Source organism: Argentina silus (assembly GCF_951799395.1).
Source record: "Argentina silus genome assembly, chromosome: 18".
Lineage (NCBI taxonomy): Eukaryota > Metazoa > Chordata > Actinopteri > Argentiniformes > Argentinidae > Argentina > Argentina silus.
The window spans coordinates 8,751,582-8,772,470 of NC_139672.1; the positions used below are offsets into that span (position 1 = coordinate 8,751,582).

The window sequence follows — 20,889 nt, forward strand, 5'->3', positions numbered from 1 at the left end:
TCATTGGAAAGTTACAGTATATCTGTCAGTACACTTTGTTGATAGGCATATTCTGTATTCACTACATTATTACTGTGTTAATATTGTTATAGTCATTTAGTCCCAGGTCCAGTAGAGAGTGAGAGCCCTCCACATCCTGGTTCTCTAATGTTTCCCTTCCACCAATAAACACATTCATTAAGCTTCAACAATGTGTTTGTTGTGTGCTTTCTGAGTGGTCGATACACCAACATGGTGTCACAATGTATCCAAATCAATTCACAAGCACAGCATATGCCTGCAAGAAATGAAATCAATCTGGAATCATATCATACCATATCGTCCAAATGCAGTTATTAGAAAGGTACACTTCCCTTCACTACAGCTTCAGTAGACAACTAAGCTAAAGGTCACGTTACAGTCAGTAACATTACAGAACCCTGCACCCCCCACCACGCATGCACACACACACACACACACACACACACACACACACACACACACACACACACACACACACAAAAACACACACACATACACACGCACACACACACACACACACACACACACACACACACACACACACACACACATACACACACACACACACACACACACACACACACACACACACACACTCACACTGAAACTGAAGCTTTGACCGACACACAGACAACCACCCAACCTGACATCTGGACCGAGCTGAAAGACCTGAGAGACATGATGCACAGCCTGGGAACCATCGTCGTGGAGCAGAGAGTGGAGCTGCAGTTCTAGAAGAGCCAAGTAGATGAGCTGAAGACATGGAATGCTGGAACGTACATTATGACAGTCATTCATTGTTTAATTATTAGTAAACTGACAGAGCTGAAAACATTATTAGTCATGCCGTGGCTGTCATGGTGATGAGCCGAGCTACTCTTCTATAAGAGCCAAAAGGAAGGGATAAAGATATGGGCACCTTTTGAAATATATTATTAAATATGTTTTTTTTTAGGGCATTTCTGCTTTATTGGGACAGAGATAGTAGAGATTGACAGGAAGGATGGGTGAGAGAGAGAGAGAGAGAGAGAGAGAGAGAGAGAGAGAGAGAGAGAGAGAGAGAGAGAGAGGAGGGATGACATGCAGATGGCCGGAATCGAACCAGGGACCCTGCGATGACATGGCATGTGCCCTAGTGTGCCACGCCACTGAACGCCCGAAATATATTATTATACATATTAAATTCGTTATCCTGTGTAGTGCAAGCAGCAGAGCTGTCAACCATGGGGCCCTGACTGACAGTCAGCGAGAAAGACGTAGAGGAGCTGAAGAGAGAGAATGTAGGTGACTTGGAATAAGCAGATTTAGGCATTAAAATATAGTTCAGTATGTTGGGTTCTATTTACAAGCGACTTGAAATATTCAACAATTGATGTTTTATCAACCCATTTCCAGCCCGAGCAGCAGAGCTGTCGGCCATGGGGGCCAGAGTGACAGCCAGTGAGAGTGAGGTGGAGGAACTGAAGAGACAGAATGCTGGTGAGTATGGTGTATGGTGTCAGACTGATGTTCAACTGCTGTGTGTTCCACCCATACACTCAATTATCAATAATAACTAATTCCATAGAAAGCTTTTCTCACTTCCAAGCGACTACATATCTTCTATCATTTGGCAGCATGAGGAGAGAGAAGGAGACAGATGCAGTACAATTATCTTTGTCTCTCCTGTTTACACAGACAGACCAAAGGTGGCGTTCTCCACTGCTCTGACTGACTCTGGTTATGTCAGCAGTGCTTACAACACAATCACAGGTGCAACTTTAAACATCCACTTCAATCATTTGAGGACATCTTCACTAGTATGTAGGCCACTGTACTACTGTACTTTTTTCTACCAGTCAGAGGAGTCTTCTACTTCAGATTTACTGCCTGCGGTGTCATGACTTCAACTAACATGGGTGTTCAACTATATAAGAATGACCAGAGTGTTCACATATTAAGTAAGTATGAAAGTAATCGCGAGTATGAGTGTGCATCTAATGCAGCAGTTCTGGAGTTAGAGGTTGATGATGTGGTCTACATGCATCTCCCTGCAAACCACAGTGGCTTCCTGCTCTTCAAAATGGAAACAGAGTCATGTTCAAGAATTGAAACCTGAATGTTTACGTCCCACCAATAAACATATTCATTAAGCATCAACAATGCATCTGTCGTATATATAAATCTATAAATATACACACACACACACACACACTCGTTGCAGGAGTCAGATCTCATTCATACACTATGAGTCTATAAACACTCACTGTAGAACTCACACACACAACATACATAATGTACATAATGTATACTCCAGGCATATGTATCACATGAAGGGGGTGACGGCTCTCACAGGTCCCGGTAGCGGAGGCTGTACAGTTATGGTGACAACGCTTTAAGGCCGATTCATGCTGCATCGACAACAACGCAACCAGGGGTCTACGTAGGTTCGCGAAGGTCGCGCACCTCTCACGATTTCTCGATGAGCGACCAGCCGTGTAGGCCATGTCAATGGGACTCACCTCGATAAATTAAATACAAAGCATTCAACAGTCTGGAGTGAGAAAATGTGTGCAAACTTATGGCACACTATGGCATACCGAAGACGTTCATAACCATCACCCAACAGTTATACCTACAATCATCTTGCAAAGTAATACACAACAAACACCTCACCGACAGCTTCACCGCAAACACAGGAGTTCAACAGGGCTGTCTGCTGTCCCCCTTACTCTTTTTCATGGCAGTTGACTGGGAGGTGTCATCAGGAAAGATGGAGGAAGTGACAAAGACAAGAATTGGAAAAGCAAGGACCACATTTTTAATGCTAAGACAAATATGGTTCTCCAAGCAAATATCAATGAGAAATAAACTACATATCTTCAACTCCAATGTCAAATCAGTTTTAATATACAGGGCAGAAACATGGAGAACCACAAAATGCAAGCAATAACCAACAAATATTTATCAACAAATGCCTACAAAACATCCTGGGAATACACTGGCATAACAAAATGAAGAACTCTGGGAAACTGCACCACAAGAACAAATTGAAATCCAAATGAAACGCAGGAAACGGGGCTGGATTGGCACACCTTGAAGAAACGGGGCTGGATTGGCACACCTTGAGGAAACGGGGCTGGATTGGCACACCTTGAGGAAATCACTCTTCCTCATCATTACAATATTGTCCACTATGTATTGACCCCTTTGCGTCACATGACATGCAGAACTGAGGACTGACCGACTCTTCTGAATGACCTTTCTTCTTCTGACACTCTTCTTCTGACTCATCACTGCTCTGCTGAAGCTCACTGAGTTTAAAGATGAGTGAGAGACCAACACTTCAACGCTGCAGGTGTCAGTTAATAGATCTTGTGCTGAGATAATATTTTTATCTTCCTTTTTTTGCGGAACAGTGGTTGGGTGGTTTTCCTGTTGTTGATGACTGTGAACATTTGAAACACATAAGCAAACTATTATGATCTAGTATCATCTCTGCGGCATTCATTTAGATGATGGTTTGTTTGATGGCTATTTCATGTGTCAAATGTAATTTGATTTGAAACCACGATGCTTTATAAGAGGCCCATAGCCTGAGAAACCAGTGACTGCAAAACCCTCACTGCTTACTGTAGGTGTCAGGTTGTTTAAACTGTGTAACTATGGAGGACTGTTTCTGTTGGATACAATGTCATGGATGCTCATGATCAGTAATTAAGGCATGCAGGCTACAATTGTTTGATGAAGATAAGTGATTCATTATTCATGAAATAAAATGGTCATATACAACTGCTATTTATGAGAAACAAAATCATACTGGCTGTCTATAAACATGCTCTCATCCTCTCATTTTCTCTCTCTCACACCTTGCTCTCTCATGGCTTTACTTTCTGCGGTTCTTTTCCCAAGGGCAGACAAAGAATAATAGTACACAATTGGATCGAGACAACAGTTGATGGTGGCATGGCACACAGTGACTTCCAACATCTCTACAACCACAATGTTCAGATGAGCCAAAACCACCATGACAGCCAAGGGCATAAAGAAAATGAGAAACATCAGCAGGTTCATGACGAATATCATCATAATACCCCTCAGGTGCTCCTCTGCATGGTCCACATGACGCCTGTACAATGTTCTGGAGACCAGCACGGTGGAGAGAATGTTGACGATCAGAAGAATCAACAGGAGCAGGGTTGTCAGAACTATAGTCATCTGCCCCGGCATTTCAACATTACTGATCTCAAAGCAGATAGCAGGTCTACAGTTTGTCTGTCTCTTAGTGTCTCTCAGAGTGCTAGGAATACCTGCGGCAGTGATGAATATCCAGGTGCACACACAAACGGCCAGGGATGCCATTGGACGGCGCAGTCCTCGCGAACGGAGAGGGTAGACCACCGCCATCAGCCTGTCGACACTGAGGAAGGTGATGAACACAGGGCTGGAGAAGATATTGATTCGGAACAGCAAAGTGGCAATAGTGCACGTCACATGGTCAAATGGCCAGCGCGCAGTGGCGTAGAAGTAGATACGCAAGGGCAGAGACAGTGCTAACAGAAGGTCGGACACCGCCAAACTGGTCAAGATCACAACGTTGGACGACTTTAGCCCGTGTTTCTTCAATAAGATCCATAGGGACAGTGCGTTCAGCGGTAACCCCACTATCAAAACCATGCTGTAGACCACGGCAAACACCTCGTACCGATGCCACATCATAGGCGCAGATGAACAGTTGTCTGCAGCCATTGTCTCCTCTGCTGTGTTTATAATTTAAGCTATTTTCAGAGAGACAGAGAGAGAGTGAGAGAGAGAGAGAGAGAGAGAGAGAGAGAGGGGGGGGGACTTCCTGCTACAGCATGTGACAGATAACATTAAGGACATGGGTTGTCAAAAGCTGCAAAAAAAAAAAAACATTAACATTAAAAATGAGCAACATCATAACTTCACCTGCTGTATGCATTAGGAAGATTTTCCAGCACACAGCTTTGACACCTACTATAGTGATGTTGGTCTACTGTAGGTCATACTTCAAAGTACTGAACAGTTTGCAGAGAGAGAGAGAGACAGAAGAGAGAGAGAGAGAGAGAGAGAGAGAGAGAGAGAGAGAGAGAGAGAGAGAGAGAGAGAGAGAGAGAGAGACTTCCTGCTACAGTAGATGATTGATACATGGGAAGTAAGAAGGAGAAACACTAGCCACAGCCCAAAGGTGAACGCCCTAATCCTAGGCACCTAGGCCTACAATTGATCATCCTTAAAACCCTGCCAAAGGCCTAATGCACTAATTAGCTAGGGAGTTGAATGCATTAAAGGTGAAGCATGTCGTTTTGTGTGTTGACAATTTGAAAACGTAAATATGTTACATTTTCTAATAGCAGCAAATATATTTGCCTATCCTTGTAAACATATGAAACGTACCTAAAGGCCAATGCTCAATCTCAACACCAGATTTGAGAAAGAAAAAGTGCTTTGTTTGGACCAAGACAGCGCTCTTCACTGAATGTTATTTATCATGCGCTACTGATTTATCAATGCATTTTTAGCACTACTTTAAGGCTCAAACCTACATACTGGACCTTTAACAAAAGTTTTTTTATTTTTTTAGTTATTGCAAACCTCAAAACAATGAGGCCTGATTAATGATGAATTGTATGTTATTTAAATCAACAACTAGAACTCAGAGGTGCTGGGGCCCAGGAATTGGTATTCAGAGGTGCCCAGAAACCTACATTTAGCAGAAACATACATTTAGCAGACGCTTTTATACCAATCAATCAATCAATCAATCAAATGTATTTGTATAGCACTTTTTACAATTGACAGTTGTCTCAAAGTGCTTTAGAACACAAACTGTTACGGTCCCTCCCCCTAACCAACCCTTTGGCACCACCTTGAGGCCCCGGCGATCATCGCTGGAGCGCCCAGCCCCCAGTCGACAGCGCACCTGTTCCATATCACCCATCAGCACACCTGCAACCCATCGGCAATCACCTCCCTACATAACCCCTGCCTGAACCCCACTATGGTGCCAGAACGTACTGTGTCTAATGGTAATCTTCCCATGTTCCCATGCAGACGCTTCAGCCCTCCAGAGAATTCCTACGTGTTCCTAGTGTCTTGTTTACCTTGTGACTCACCTTGATCTCCTGTGCCCCCCCAGAACCCTCGACTCCCTCGTTTATCCATTCCACGGACCTAGCCCCTACCAGTACGTTGACCCTACCGCTACCCCTCTCAGCTACTGGATCTGACCGTTACCGAACCCTGGACCGGACCCCGACGACCCCCTTGGATCATCCCTCTCTTCCCAACTCTTCTCCCAATTCATTATTATTAAATACGCCTTTATATATATAGAAACAATAGATACAATAGAAACCATAGACACTCAAAAAACAAGACAAGTAAAAAACTCCCCAGAGGGGAGAAAAACATAGGGCACAGTGGCAAGGAAAAACTCCCTGGGAGGAAGAAACCTTGAGAGGAACCAGACTCCAAGGGGGACCAAACCTTGCTCTGAATTAAATACTGTAACAACAATCACTACCACAGGGTGACACTGTTATACTAAAATAAAGAAACAGAGAAATAACATTTGCAAAAAATACAGATATCATAATATGAGGGTGGTGGAGGATGTTAATAGTGTAGTAGTTCAGATTGATTGATTGATTGATTGATTGATTGTTTAATTCATTCATTCATTCATGCATTGATTGATAAAGCCTGGCTCACTCCCTGTGTGGAGCAGACAGGGAAAATGCATCATAATGTGGTTGATGATTAAAAGGAGTGAAGAGCAGCATCTCCAAAAATATGCATGTGTCCTTGAGTTTTTGTGATATTCATAAGGGATACTTTGACTCGAATGCTGCAATAGTGCAGAAAGTTTATTATCACCCAGGCCTTTACAGCCCAACCCTTAATTTTCTTGATATTCATACAATATTCATAGATTAAGACTCTAAGCCTTATGGGACATGGTTGTTGTTCTATGGAGCGCCATTTTGTTTAAAGCAACAAAGACAGAGCCACCTCACTCTATGTACACAAGAAGAAGAAAACTGATATTTCCATCCAACCCATGGTAAATACGAACATCTGATATGTCTTATCAACATCCTGAGTGTTAAAACATCAGCCCAATCTTTGTAAATTCTGTTATCACTACAGATAGGAAGTACTTTTCATAGAGAGAACAGCCCTTTAATGTGCATATGAGGATTTCTTGAAACATAATTAGACCTACAGTATGAAGTTGGGTTAACTACTGCTTGATCAGGCAAAGCATCAGTAGTCATAAATGTACATATAGTACTTTATTTCAGCTTATAAGCAATATGGCACATGCTTTTATACAAAATGCAAAGTGAAGTGATCTATAAGCCTGAATTAATGAATGAATTCATATTAAGCCTGAATATGACTTAAACTAATGGTGATACGGTCATATCCGTCTCATACATCCAGTATATGAATGGTTTTAAAATAGACTCTATTTACCTTTGTTACAGCAATATGAACTAACCACCTTGTCCTTGTTAAGACAGAAGAAGCCATGGCTCATTGCACAGATAACAAGTGAGTCCAATATAACTATATACTGTAGCGCCTTTCTAAAACTCAAAGCACATTGCATTGTTTGGGGACACCAAACATGATGCTCCGAGCTGAATGATAATGAACACGATGCTCTGAGCTGAATGATAATGAACACGATGCTCTGAGCTGAATGATAATGAACACGATGCTCTGAGCTGAATGATAATGAACACGATGCTCTGAGCTGAATGATAATGAACAGTGGGACAGTTTAACATAGTGCTGAGCCAGCGCTCCACAAAAAAAAAAGGCCTTTGGATTTACAAATTTGGTTGAACATGAACATGAACAAAAAAAAAAAAAATCAAAGAAGATAATTTGTGTTGATTAAATACAATTCAATCATGTGGAACCGATGCACACAATTTTTTTTAACGTAAATCCAAAGGCTTCTTTTTTTTAGTGTCAAAACACCCGGACACAGCATTCACTACCACTATGTGGCTAGTACCCACCCAGGTAGTGCCTGCCACGGTAGCTATTCCGCACTTGAAAGATCAGAACACCTGAGATACCACAAGGCCTAGACTGAGGTTGCAGACTGTCACATGTCTCTAGCTGGCTTCCTGTGTCATGTTAGCGCTGCGCTCTGCTGCTCTCATTACTTGCCAGCCTGATGTACCTGTAATGTATGCCATCGTGGTTCGATCCTCTTGTAAATGCTGCAAATGACTTGCTCTTTGGAGACAAGAAAGTTTGAGAGGATTGAATGAAATGGTCCCTGTGTCTCAGTCCAATCAGACCTCTGAGGTACTGGTGTTCCTCCTCATGGACATCTTGAAGGTCTTTTTGGAACATCTCACCTCCCGGGCGATGAAATAGTAACACAATGCGTCCAGGCAGCAGGTGACGTTAGCCAGGCTCATGGTCACCTGCAGGAATAGGCTGATCCTGGTCTTGGCTTCGCAGTCGTCAATCACGCCACGGCGCACCTAGGAGGAGACCAGGAGGGATTAGACCAGGAGGGATTAGACCAGGAGGGATTAGACCAGGAGGGATTAGACCAGGAGGAGACCAGGAGGGATTAGACCAGAGAAAAAAACTCATAAAATTACATCAGCATAAGTAAAATTAGAAGGCAAGCAACATTAAAATAATAAATATTGTAATAGAGATTCAGGCAAGTCATTGAAATAAAATAAAAATGAATTAAAACAGACTCATTTCAAACAATAGATAACATTACAAAATAATACTTATAAGTCTAGATAAATTAACAACAATTAAATGCAAGTTTAAAGAGATTTAAATGAAGACAAAACGTTTGCCAGCCTCATGTCTTCAGGCAGGCCGTTCCAAAGTCTAGGGGCCCTAATCGCAAAAGCTCATCTTTAGTTTTCAGTCTAGACTTTGGAACAGTCAGTAAAGCCTTGCCTGAAGATCTAAGGCTGCACTTCTGTTCATATTAAAAGGTCTGCAATGTAGACTGGGGCTAAACCATATCTTGCTTTATAAGTAATCAACAGAATCTTAAAATCTAGTTTAGTTGGAGAACATTTTTAGACACTCAACATTTAATGTCTGCAAGACGATCTTTAAGATCTAAGATGTTTGAATCACTGGATTATACAACATTTCACCAAATAGTTTTTAGTAAATCCTATGAAGTCTGACTCACCAGGAACTGCAGTAGGATGGCCAAGTGGCTGGGGGTGAAGGGCACCAGGAAGGCACACAGGCTACTGTAGATAATCCTCACGCCACTCTTGGGGCTCTCCTGGCCCGATGCCCTCAGGGCCCGGATACTCTGGACCGAACACCCCACCAGGACCAAGGCTGGGCCCAGGAATCCAAACACCTGCAGGCAGCCAATCACCACCGGGCTCCAGCCCTTCTCCGAAAAGCCATGGAAGCAGTGGAAGTCTCCCTCCCCAGCCTGGCGGAAGCCATAGATGGGGGAGATCCCTCCCAGCACCACCACCCAGACCAGGATGCAGGTCCCCAGGGCAGCCCGAGGGGAGCGAAGCACCTTCGCCCTAAACGGGTAACAGATAGCCACCCAGCGGTCCACGGCGATGCAGACGATAGTGTAGATGCTGCCGTACATCCCCACGAAGTAGAAGCTCTCCAGGACGGAGCAGAAGACCCGGCGTTGGGCCCCCCAAAGGTGGTTCGTGGCATGCATCTTGAAGGGGAGCAGGAGGAGGAGAAGGAGGTCCATCAAAGCCAGGTTGGTCATGTAGATAGTGGACTCGGTCCACTTGCGGAGGAGGACGCAGAAGACGACCAGCGCCACAGCGTTGAGGGCGAGGCCAAACAGGAAGATGGGCAAGTAGATGGCCAGCTCCAGGGATCTCATCAGGCGGTCCACTGCCTCAAAGGAACAGTTGGCTGTCATGGTACCACTGTAGGGAAAAAAAGGGAACTATTTTTCTCTGGCTTTTCTGAATGCATGAAATGGAATGAGGAGAATGGTATCAAACACACACTCACTTTTGTGTTATTAAAAACTTGAATTGTCTTTTATATCACTCTGTTCTGAATCCTTTATCTTTGTTTTGTAAACTGTTATTGACATTGTTATTTTTTGTTGTGTCTAAATGTTTGTGTTGTGTGTGTAAAATGCATTCTATTAAACTCAAATAAACATGAAACTTGAAACACACACACACACACACACACACACACACACACACACACACACACACACACACACACACACACACAATGTGCTCAAATGCCATAGTGCAATACCTCCTGTTCTTTCTCAGCCGTGTGGTAATTGTAGCTGCTCCCTCCTACTCATGAAATCAGTTCCTGATATTTAATCTGTACAATCTGTCTAAGCCATATCATAGCAAAGGGTCTGAATACTGTACATGAGGTATTTTTGTATTTCAATTTTAATAAATTTACAGAAATTTCAAAAACATGTTTTCACTTCATCATTCTGGGACATTGTGTGTGGATTGACGGCAAATTCTTTTAATTTAATCCATTTTAAATTGAGTCTATAACACAATAAAATGTGGAAAAAGTGAAGGTGTCTGAATGCTTTCTGAAGGCACTGTATATATGATATACTTTCTATTATATAAGACCTATAATATGACAGTTATATATGCTTTGTTGAATTAAAGTAGCTATTTGAGTAATACTACAAGTGCGACCTTACCTTCCAGATGGCCCCTTGCTGGCGTGTCTGTCTATCTGGCTGACTGTCTGGCTGACTGTCTGGGTGACTGTCTGGCTGGTTGCTTTGTGTTGTGCCACATTTGATTGAAACTTCTGCTTTCAGTCCTGGGGTTTCCATGACCACTTCCTGAGTCTAGATAGGCAACTTTTCTTGATTGGTGCTTTCTACAGTCGGCTCGCATACTGAAATTGGGGACACTCAGTCGCATCCGTAAGATTCGAGTTAATCTTAAACTGAGTTGATGCTTTTTATAAAATTAGCTTAGCTCATGTTTTAGATTCAAATGCATAATAATATGATGCATGTTCTGTATGATGTACTTGGTCAAAGGCTTTCAATAGTTTAGGTTAGTCTGTAGTCTGGTTAGGTTAGTCTGTTAGTTTTAATAATCTGCCAGAATGAGATGTGCAAAAACTTCAAAGGACGACATTTCAGATAAATTCACCTGTGGTTGAGAAGTGCTAGAAAAAACGATCTGTGATTTTTACCAGGCCAGCACTTTATACTGTAATGAGTTTTGAGTTTCACACTCAAAACACTACAGTATTAATGTTCTAAATAGCATTAAATATAGATTATATTATACATTATATATAGCATTAAATATAAATAGCTTTGTGTAGTCATTTTTTCACTTCTTCATATATTGTATATCTTTAGAAATGTTTTCTATGTATATATTCTTTATTTGCCAATGTATGATTTGAGGCTGATAAGTGATCCTTGTCATTAACTAAATGTAATACACATTTGGGCATGTCTCTCTTGTGTAATAATTAAAATCTCAATGACATACTGTATTTACCTGGTAAAATAATAGCCAATGGGGGAACAACAACAACCATGCTTGCTTAAAGCTGAATGACTGTAACCATGGTATACTGTAGGCTTTGATTCTCTGAAAGGGCTCAGGTTTGGGTGACAACAGATCTCTTCAGTTCTGATGTCATTGAGATTTCCTGGTTTCAGGGTAAAAGGTGTCGTGTGAATCATGTCACAGAGAAGAAGAAGACTCATTGTTGTCATTTCATATGCCATTCCCACCACATTGATTCATTTTGATTCAGTTAGCCCATTATCTCCCGAATACACATGATTTATGTGAACAATATTCTTCGACACTTCACAGTATTCAAAGTAATGTGAACTAACTAGAAGTCACTGCAGCCTGAGAAAGTCAACTAATACAAGAATTGCTCAGGAGCAGACTGCCACTCAGCTCAGGAGTTGACTGCAATGCCCTCTGTTGGTGAACATGGTGAATGGATATTTGGAGATCTACAAATAAATAAAAGACTCCATTATGTTTGGTTGTAGGAAGTGATTTATTGATTTATTCAATATAAAAAAGTCAAACAGTTCAAACAGGCAGTGATATTACCTAAAGGAATACAGTATGTAATTTATTGTGTTCCAGAATAACTACTTCATTGATCGGTATAGGCCACAGAGGAAAACAGAAAATGGCTGTATTATGACATAATATATCAAACAATCGTAGGATGTATCCCAACCTCCCAAAAAAAACATATCACACATGCACACAAACACACACACACACGTCCTCTTTTTATACCGAAGATTAATATTTGCTTTGCAGGTAAAACAAACAAACTGGTCTGTTTATATTCATCGAAGATGCCAGCATTTTCATCTATAAATGTTTCTTTTTTGGGTTGCAGCAAATATGTTTCTACAAATGGAAAATGAGCAAATATAGCTATTTCAAAAGCTGTTTTGCCAATAAATGGTAGCACCAAGGGAGCATTTGGAAATGTATTCTGGCATTTGGCACAATCATTCTGTAAAACATGTTATGATGAAGGGCACTTTTCTTAGATTTGTGAATTATTTTTCATGTTCATTGCATAAATGTACAATTACATTCTAAACAAATGTATAGGCACAGTAAGAAACACTGTAATGCAATGGAAATATCCTTGCGCACGTGTGCACACACACACACACACACACACACACACACACACACACACACACACACACGCAAACAGAGACAGGATACATTAACACAAAATAATCACGACTGCCAGAAAAAACACCTTCTCCATTGACCTGCAGACAAATCACAAAGCTCAACAAAACATTTGGACACACAATGGTAAACTAACAATTAATTACAATGAAGTAAGTATGTAAGTAACAGTATTTCTTTTCACTATCTACATCAATACGCTACGACTTTGCACTGGAAGAACCTGCCAGTCTCTAACATTGTCCCCTTCAAACTAGTAGACAAGTGTGCCAACAATACAGTATGGTTATAGAAACTAGAGTCTGAGAGAGACTCGTGGTCTGGTACCGGATACTACCACATCCAGCGTTCGGAGGGGGGAATTCCAGTTGATTCCAGTTCTATCATATTTGTGTATGTGAGAGGGAGAGAAGAGAGAATGGGGAGATAGAGACAGAGAGAGGAGAGAGAGAGAAGAAAGAGAGTGAGAAGAAAGAGAGAGAGAGAGAAGAAAGAGGAGGAGAAAAGAGAGACAGAAGAGGGAGAGAGGTGGACGTTTGCGGCCCTAGGAGGCGGTGAATTTCCTGAGTGTGATGACGATGAGGGCGAGGAGTACTGAGGCTCCCAGGAATACTGCGATGACGATGGCCGTGATGGCCCCTGGGCCCAGGACACCTATATATACACACACACACCACACACCACACACCACACACCATTTAATTTAAGTTTGAATGAACTCAGTACAGTACAGAAGTATGAGACTGGGCAGTATTTTTCATATGTATGTGTGAATATAAATACATGAGTGCATTACTGTCTGAAATGACTGTTTGTCATCATCAATGTGTGTGAGAAGTACTATAATAAAACAAATGAACAAGACATATGTGCACGCCAACGTCTGTCTTACCCTCCTCGTCATCCATAGCCTGGGAGTGGGTGGTATCCTCGTACTCAAAGGTGAAGGCTCTCTCCGTCAGGTCCTGGAAGGGGTCTTTGGTGGTGATGTCATACGCCCCCCCACCAGACAATGTGTCCTGGTTGTCCCCCTGTGAGGTTGGAGCGGGGTCTGCTACGGTCTCTGTGGAACAACAACAACAAAAAAAACCAAAAAACACTGTGTTTACCATGTGTACAGAACCTGTTGGAATAGTACGAGTGGTGAGTTACTGTAGGTACTATTTCGAATGAATTCAGTTGTACTCAAACATGACGGGAAACACAACTCATGATTCAAAAACAAAACTTTCCGTTGGTTAAAACCCTGGGGCATGAGGGTAACCAAAACAATGACTTGCTATACTTTACAGAAGAACAAATGTCCGGAATGAATTGCACATTGAATAGAGACTCTCAACTGAAAATGCTTTTCAGTCGAGGACTAGGCTTCCAGGAAATCTACTTCCAGGAAATTGGCTCTGTATGTTTACATGGAGGGAGTGCACTGCTAACATTGCTGATGGGGTGGCTTTGCTAATGGCCTATATGCCTGGCTTCTCAAACAGAAGCACAGACCAACATGTTAGTGCCGGTCTTTGATGATGCAGTGGAAAGCCGCTAACGCTAACAGCTTCTCTGTCCTTCTGCTCTGCTAGCAGCCTTGAATCTGAGGTGAAAGGATGTCTTTGTAGAAGATTAATGCTCTATACACAGTAGCTACAGGTAGCCTCTTCTACATGCTCACTGCTCCACCTCTCCTCTCCTCCCTCCCTTTTGCCTCCTCTCTCTCTCTCTCTCTCTCTCACATTCCACTGGTCCTCGCATGGAGCTGCTACGCAACCTTTCACACCTTCACCGTCGCCATAGAAACATGACACAGTTCTACCGAGCAGCCTGCTTTCTCTCTCACACTTCCCCAAATACGGGAATTTGACCCAGGTCAAAGTAGAGTCTGGATACAGTCTATTGAAGCTACTAAATTTAGACATGGTTCGCTCCAATGATCTGAGAGGTATTGATCCTGATGGCTTTGATCTGTGTGCACGGCTGAAAGACCCTGGCATTTGAAATCCAACGGAACAGGGGAAATCTCCACAGAAAAACAAACTATCCACACGCACGCGCACGCGCACGCGCACACACACGCACACACAAAGCCCACCCATTCACTCACTCACTCACTGACTCACTCATGCTAGCCTCACGCCTCACACATACCAACAAAACCATTCACCAAACATATTTACACCGAGCTTATTTAGTGCACACCGCACCAAGCACATAGCAGGCTATTTACCTTTTAGCTGCAACCGCCCACTCTAAACTCCCTCACCCCTCTGACCTATCCACAACTTCCCCATAACCATAGCTAGTCAGTTTTATATGATCATTCGAAAATACATCTCGTCAAGAGATATACCTTATACTATTGATAAAAAAAACAACACACACATATTGATGCAAATCAGTGAGGATATAAACAATAAAGTCCAAAGATAAGCCTATAACCACCGTCCACACCGTGGCTCACTCGATCCCAGAGATCCCTCCTCACAACAAGACAAAACTTTGATCATAACACTGAACCTGTGTGTGTATGTGGATCAGCGAGGGTATTTTAGATGCTGTGTGTGTGTTGACTTTGTGTAGCTTTCTGTGCTAGGGTTGGGGGCTGGCTGCAAGTATGTTGGGAGGAGAGGGGAGGCCTGGGCCCTGGGCCAGCTTTCCCATCAATGAGGCCTTCAGCCCAGGGCACAAAAGGCCGCTTGTGCGGCCAGGGAGGGCAGGCGGCAGGCAGGCCCACAGGGCGGCAAACAGGCAGGCTCCAACCAGTAACGGCCGGTCACTCGGTCGGGCCAGGCCCAAACGCAGCACCGGCCAGGGCACTGGATGTCAAACAAGCTTGTTTGTTAAACAGTCTCTGTGTGTGTCTGTCTGTGTGTGTGTGTGTGTGTGTGTGTGTGTGTGTGTGTGTGTGTGTGTGTATATATATATATGTGTGTAGGTGTATGTGTGTGGAAAAGGTTGTGCCTTCAGATTTAATGAAGAAGCCAAAAAAAAGAGAAATGCTGTGATGTTTTTTCCGTTGGTGTTTGTTGTCTTTTCAAGGTAGCAGTCATTTCCAGTAATGGAGGCCCTGGACTGACCGCGAGGTCCACGACTCTATGACTGAATCAGCCCTGCCTTTCATCTCCGGTACTTGAATTATGTTTCCAACCTCCAGACACACACTCTCTATGTTTCAGGTAACACCAATCTACAATACCATTAAAAATGTTATTCTTTCCTGTAGAAAGGGATTGTAAAGTGTTTTTGCGTGTGCTAGTTTTGTAGCAGAGGTAGGGAAGCCCATAGCTGTCAAAGTAATGGACTTTTCACAATTCACACACTTCAATCAATAAGCACACTGAACAACTGTATGACACAATAAGACTCTTTCAACTAGAGGAACAGGTTTAAAACCTCACTGACCTACACAATTCATCTGTTTCACAACCAAACTACAGCACTCAGAATACCCATGATGATGGTGGTCATTTCATCCACAGGCTATAGAAATAGAACTTATAGAACAGAGCCCCTCAGACCACTGCAATTGAGCCAGAACACTCCTATGTCTATGATGGTCTCTGTCTGCTGCTGTACTTGGACCCAGACATGGCAACACACCACAGACAGTAGGGAGAGGCTGATTTCAGACGCTAAAAACACAGTCAGACTTTTGTTTGTGGCTTGGACCTCCTCTCCAGTCGGGATTTCACACCCGCCGGAGAGATGACAGAGCATGCAAACAGGTGTGTGTGAACTGTAACCGCCACCGTATGCCAGCCCTGCCCTGCCCTGTCCTGCCCTGCCCCGGCACTGGAGGGGGGGCTGACATCAACCCCCCCCTAAAGAGGGCATCGACCGTGCCCGTGTCCTCATCTCACCCCTCTTTCACTTCCCAAAGTGAGGGTGGGGGGGGAGAGTCTCTCCTTTTCCTCAATGTCCCTGACAAAACAAAAAGGCTTTACAAATGTCCAGTGTGTTTGTGAGGTTGTGGAGGAATGCGTGCTGACCTCTCCTCACCACCTGTAGGTTGACAAAGGCCACAAGTCCTCCAGGAGGGCGACTCGGGTTCCTGGAAGCTTCTCCAGTGCAAAAGGAGTACGATGGCTGAGTTCCAATACTGGGACAATGGCTTCCTTTCCTTGTCTCCTTTCCTTTGTGACCACTTGCTCAGGTGAAAGGGTTGTATAGCCTAAATGTTCACCACATTTCCTTCTTTGCCCTTCATGTTCTTTCAGAGCAGTAGTCTGAACTGAGAAAAGAAAAATGAAATACTGCCCAGAACTGGTGTACACTGGTTTGTTTCACTCAAGTTCCTGACTAAGGCTCAGTTAGAGGTTTTGTGTCGTGGTCAAGTTTTGTGTCGCTGATGGAAAACACCTTAATCACATCACTCATATGAGTCATCCGCTGGATCTGCTGAGCCTACAGAGTACAGAGATACCGGTACAGACTAGACACACTGACACCTACAGGAAGGAACTCCATGAGAGATAACATTGCAGCTTTTAGGTTCAAAGCAGACACTGGTGTTGTGATGTAAAACAAAATTACATAATATTTTTTTTAATATTATTGAAAGTGTAGCTTTTTGTCAAGATTTGCCACCCTAAATTAAGACTTGTTGATCTAAATAGTTGTCGGAACATACAGAATTGTGGTAAATGTTTTTTGTCATCTGTTCCAAGCAGCTCTTCTTATCTAATCCACTGAGTGATAATTCAAGGAAATTCAGATCAATGGAAATCATATTTTTATTATCCATATTTTCCATATTCGTGTAAGATTATGAAAATGCATTTTCTTTTCTGAAGGTTGTCTATTGAATGGGTTGTTGTGGAAATATGGTCTGAGCATGAAATCCTGATGTGTGTGTGTGTGTGTGTGTGTGTGTGTGTGTGTGTACATGTCATTTTCCCTTTCTATTGACCTATTTTTTTTTTTTATGTACTGAAATATACTGCCACCTTTTCATTTTCCACCTGTAACCATTGTCAAGTAAAAAACAAAAAAAGATATGTTGAGTAATATTGGAACACTTTACAAACACACACTTCTATCAAAACAACCAACCAGCTCATTCGATAATGCTGAGATGTAGCATCTACCATTGTAGCATTACACAATCTGACATGACACTCATTTCAAAACCTCCAGCTAACTACCATCCTACTACAACGGTTTCATTTCAGGTTGACAGTTGTCAGCGATGTTTCATTGTGTCAGACACTTCATCAAACGTCCATGTTTCTGGAGGCTTGCTGTGGCTCTAACCCCTGCCCTGACCTCTGGGCCCCGGGGCTGCTGGGCTGTGTGTGTCAGTGTGTTCCCAAGACCCTCACAGGCCACAGCTCTGTGAAATCCCCTCCTTTCCCATGCCTCTCATCAGGCTTATCACCTGGGTGTGAGTGTCAGGGAGAGAGGGATGGAGGGAGGAGGGGGGGAAGAGAGAGAGAGAGAAAGAGAAAGAGAAAGAGAAAGAAAACATGGGTTGATAGTGAAGGACTCGAAGTGATCAATAATGAAGGATCAGATGGTGGATCTTCAGAGTACAAGATGATGGGTTTTTTTGTTGTTGTTTTTTTTACAAGACAGGCCCAGCAAAAATAGGCACAAAAGCGGCAAACTGACAGGTGCCTAGGAGAGAAAGTTCTAGATCACCCATTTCTCAAAGTATAATTCTCCTGTGCATTTAACAGTTATACCTGGTTCTATGTCAGATTTAACGTTGCACTGATTGGTCTTTTCTTATGGGAGGAATGAAAATCAGCCTAAAAGTTAACAACATTGTCAAAATCAAGTCAAAATCACTAAAGCCCTGCTTCTATATTCCAGGCCTTCATTTAATTTCAATGGCTGCAAGGGCACCAAATTCTTAAATTGACCTATGACCACTTTCCCCCGACCTTTCAATAGTCCTGTAAACAGAGAACTAGATAGAGAAATAGAGCGAGTGATGAATGAGAAATGCAGTACCAGAGAAATAGAGGAAGTGGGGGAAAATGAGAGATAGAGGTTTGTGAGACTTCTGCGGCTCATCTGCCGACTCCTTATTTGAATGAACGGCAAAACCACGCACGCACGCAACGACACAAAGACACTACTGAAGTAACCGATGTCTTTATCCTCTTTGAAATAGGGAACTTCAATTACACAAACAACATCTGAAGTTCTGACCACAACCATTTCATCAATGGCATACTTATTCCAAATATTCTCAGTTCACAAAGTTCAACCGTAAAATGTATCTGATAACCCCATCTCATACATGCCAACTTCTAAACAACTTCTTAACCAACTTCTATAGGCTCGGCCTTTACAAAACCACAGCCAATATTCAGTTTCGGATGAGGTATAAACATGAAGGATTATGAAAGCAGGTGAGTCATGGTATTTGTCAAAGAGAAGCTTTCAGCCTCAAAACTTCCACGCTCTCAGACAACTGCATCATTTAGACTAGGGCTGACGGCTCTCACAAGCAGGCCTCTGGGTCAATAGAGGGGGAAAATGACACGTACACACACACACACACACACACACACACACACACACTCACACACTCACACACTCACACACACACACACCTTATTTCCACAATAACCTCAATAGACAACCTTCAGAAAAGAAAATACATTTTCATAATCTTGCAGGGATATGGAAAATATGGATAATAAAAGTATTACTTCCATTGATCTGAATTTCCTTGAATTATCACTCAGTGGATTACATAAGAAGAGCTGCTTGGAGCAGATGACAAAAAACATTTACCACAATTCTGTATGTTCCGACAACTATTTAGGTCAACAAGTCTTCATTTAGGGGGACAAATCTTGACAAAAAGCTACACTTTGGATAAAAGGCTCAAAGACCAAACCACTGGTCCCCTTGTCTCTTCCATCTCTCAAACACCATGAAGCACTGAGGTGAGCATGGTTCGACACATTTATTAATAGCAGTAGGCCTATAATAACAACACTACGCAACATTTAACAGTGTGCAGAGACTTTGGATAAAAGACTTTGGATAAAAGGATAAAAGCAGATAATAGCGTCAGCTAAATGGCATACTTTCTTTTGCTGTCAAGACATTGACTATCCAGCAATTGCACCAAGCCACTGTAAATGCAAATATGCTACCCCTTCTCTTCCTCAAGAGCATAAAGGACAGTTAGGAGAGACATCTGGACCAGCTATCATCCTACCTGTATGGACGGTGGCCAGCCAGAGGCCTAGGAGAGCCAGGAGGACGAGTCTGGAGACACTGCCGCTAGTGCTGCTGCTGTTAGCCATGGTTCCTGGGATGAGTGCTAGAGTCTCCAGAGCTCCTGAAGCATGGGTTAGTAAAGGCTGACTCGAGAGTGAGAGAAGAGGGGGAAGAGAGAGGGAGAGAGGGAGGTGGGGAGGTTAGAGGGGGTGGGTATGGAGAACTGTCTGGACAGTGCTGACTTTGTAAACACCTCATCACAGGGCCCACCCACTTCATACGCTTCGGAAAACACATACTGTATGAGGACACTGATCCAAGGTCAGTTTTGTGGATCTCTCACGCTATGGTTAAAATTAGAATAAGAAAATGGCGAACTGATCCTAAATCTGAGCCTCGGCCTATGTGGGCAACGTCTACAGTACTTGGATTGTAGATGGGTTTACAACTGACTATGGTGACGCCGCCCAATCCATCTTCCCTGTAAACTCCCTCTTGAGGTTCTCGGGGGTGGGGTAGAGTTTGCCATTGGGACACATCAACAGGCTGTGTAAGAAGAGGAGATGTGCTCCTCTCTCACAGGTGAATGATCAACATGCTGCATGTGAATCTGGGGTTCATTTAGGGTGGAATCCTAACCTAATCCTAATCCACACGGGTAACTCAGACATTTGTGTAAATCTTGCATTGACGTCAATGGGAAGTTTCAGTGATGATTTGGCTTATACGTGCAGCTTGTGCTAGGATTCACCTATAGTAATAAAACTCCAAAGTACTATCCATACAACTTATTCAGACCACGTTCAAATACTTTTAAATTCTCCCTTCCCAAATCACTCCTGTCCTGACTGTGTTAGACCAGTGGTTACTTTGGTGCTCAGATATAGAGAACTTAGTCAACATGGTCTTCAGAAATCCAGAAACAAAAGGACTGATCAAATATACAGGTTGGTACTACGTTTTCAAAGTGAAAGAAGTTTTTCCA

The 20,889-nt window shown here is 42.8% G+C and overlaps 3 protein-coding genes across 3 annotated transcripts; all 3 read right to left on the bottom strand.

Annotated features, from left to right (window-relative positions):
* Positions 1-3,345: 3,345 nt before the first annotated feature.
* On the bottom strand, positions 3,346-4,749 carry LOC310819263 (lysophosphatidic acid receptor 6-like; the record flags this gene model as incomplete). The annotated part of the gene is made up of 1 exon (XM_083690507.1): positions 3,346-4,749. The coding sequence occupies one exon, from the start codon at positions 4,747-4,749 to the stop codon at positions 3,850-3,852; it is 900 nt and encodes a 299-aa protein (XP_083546633.1). The 3' UTR covers positions 3,346-3,849.
* A 2,115-nt stretch (positions 4,750-6,864) lies between these two features.
* On the bottom strand, positions 6,865-10,786 carry LOC310819069 (G-protein coupled receptor 55). Its single transcript, XM_083690283.1, has 3 exons — positions 10,718-10,786; positions 9,221-9,947; positions 6,865-8,534 (listed from the first exon to the last, which is right to left on the bottom strand). The coding sequence occupies exons 2-3, from the start codon at positions 9,938-9,940 to the stop codon at positions 8,340-8,342; spliced, it is 915 nt and encodes a 304-aa protein (XP_083546409.1). The 5' UTR covers positions 9,941-9,947; positions 10,718-10,786; the 3' UTR covers positions 6,865-8,339.
* Positions 10,787-13,222: 2,436 nt separating this feature from the next.
* On the bottom strand, positions 13,223-20,053 carry snorc (secondary ossification center associated regulator of chondrocyte maturation). Its single transcript, XM_083689601.1, has 3 exons — positions 19,903-20,053; positions 13,624-13,794; positions 13,223-13,385 (listed from the first exon to the last, which is right to left on the bottom strand). The coding sequence occupies exons 1-3, from the start codon at positions 19,988-19,990 to the stop codon at positions 13,276-13,278; spliced, it is 369 nt and encodes a 122-aa protein (XP_083545727.1). The 5' UTR covers positions 19,991-20,053; the 3' UTR covers positions 13,223-13,275.
* Between the last annotated feature and the right edge of the window lie 836 nt (positions 20,054-20,889).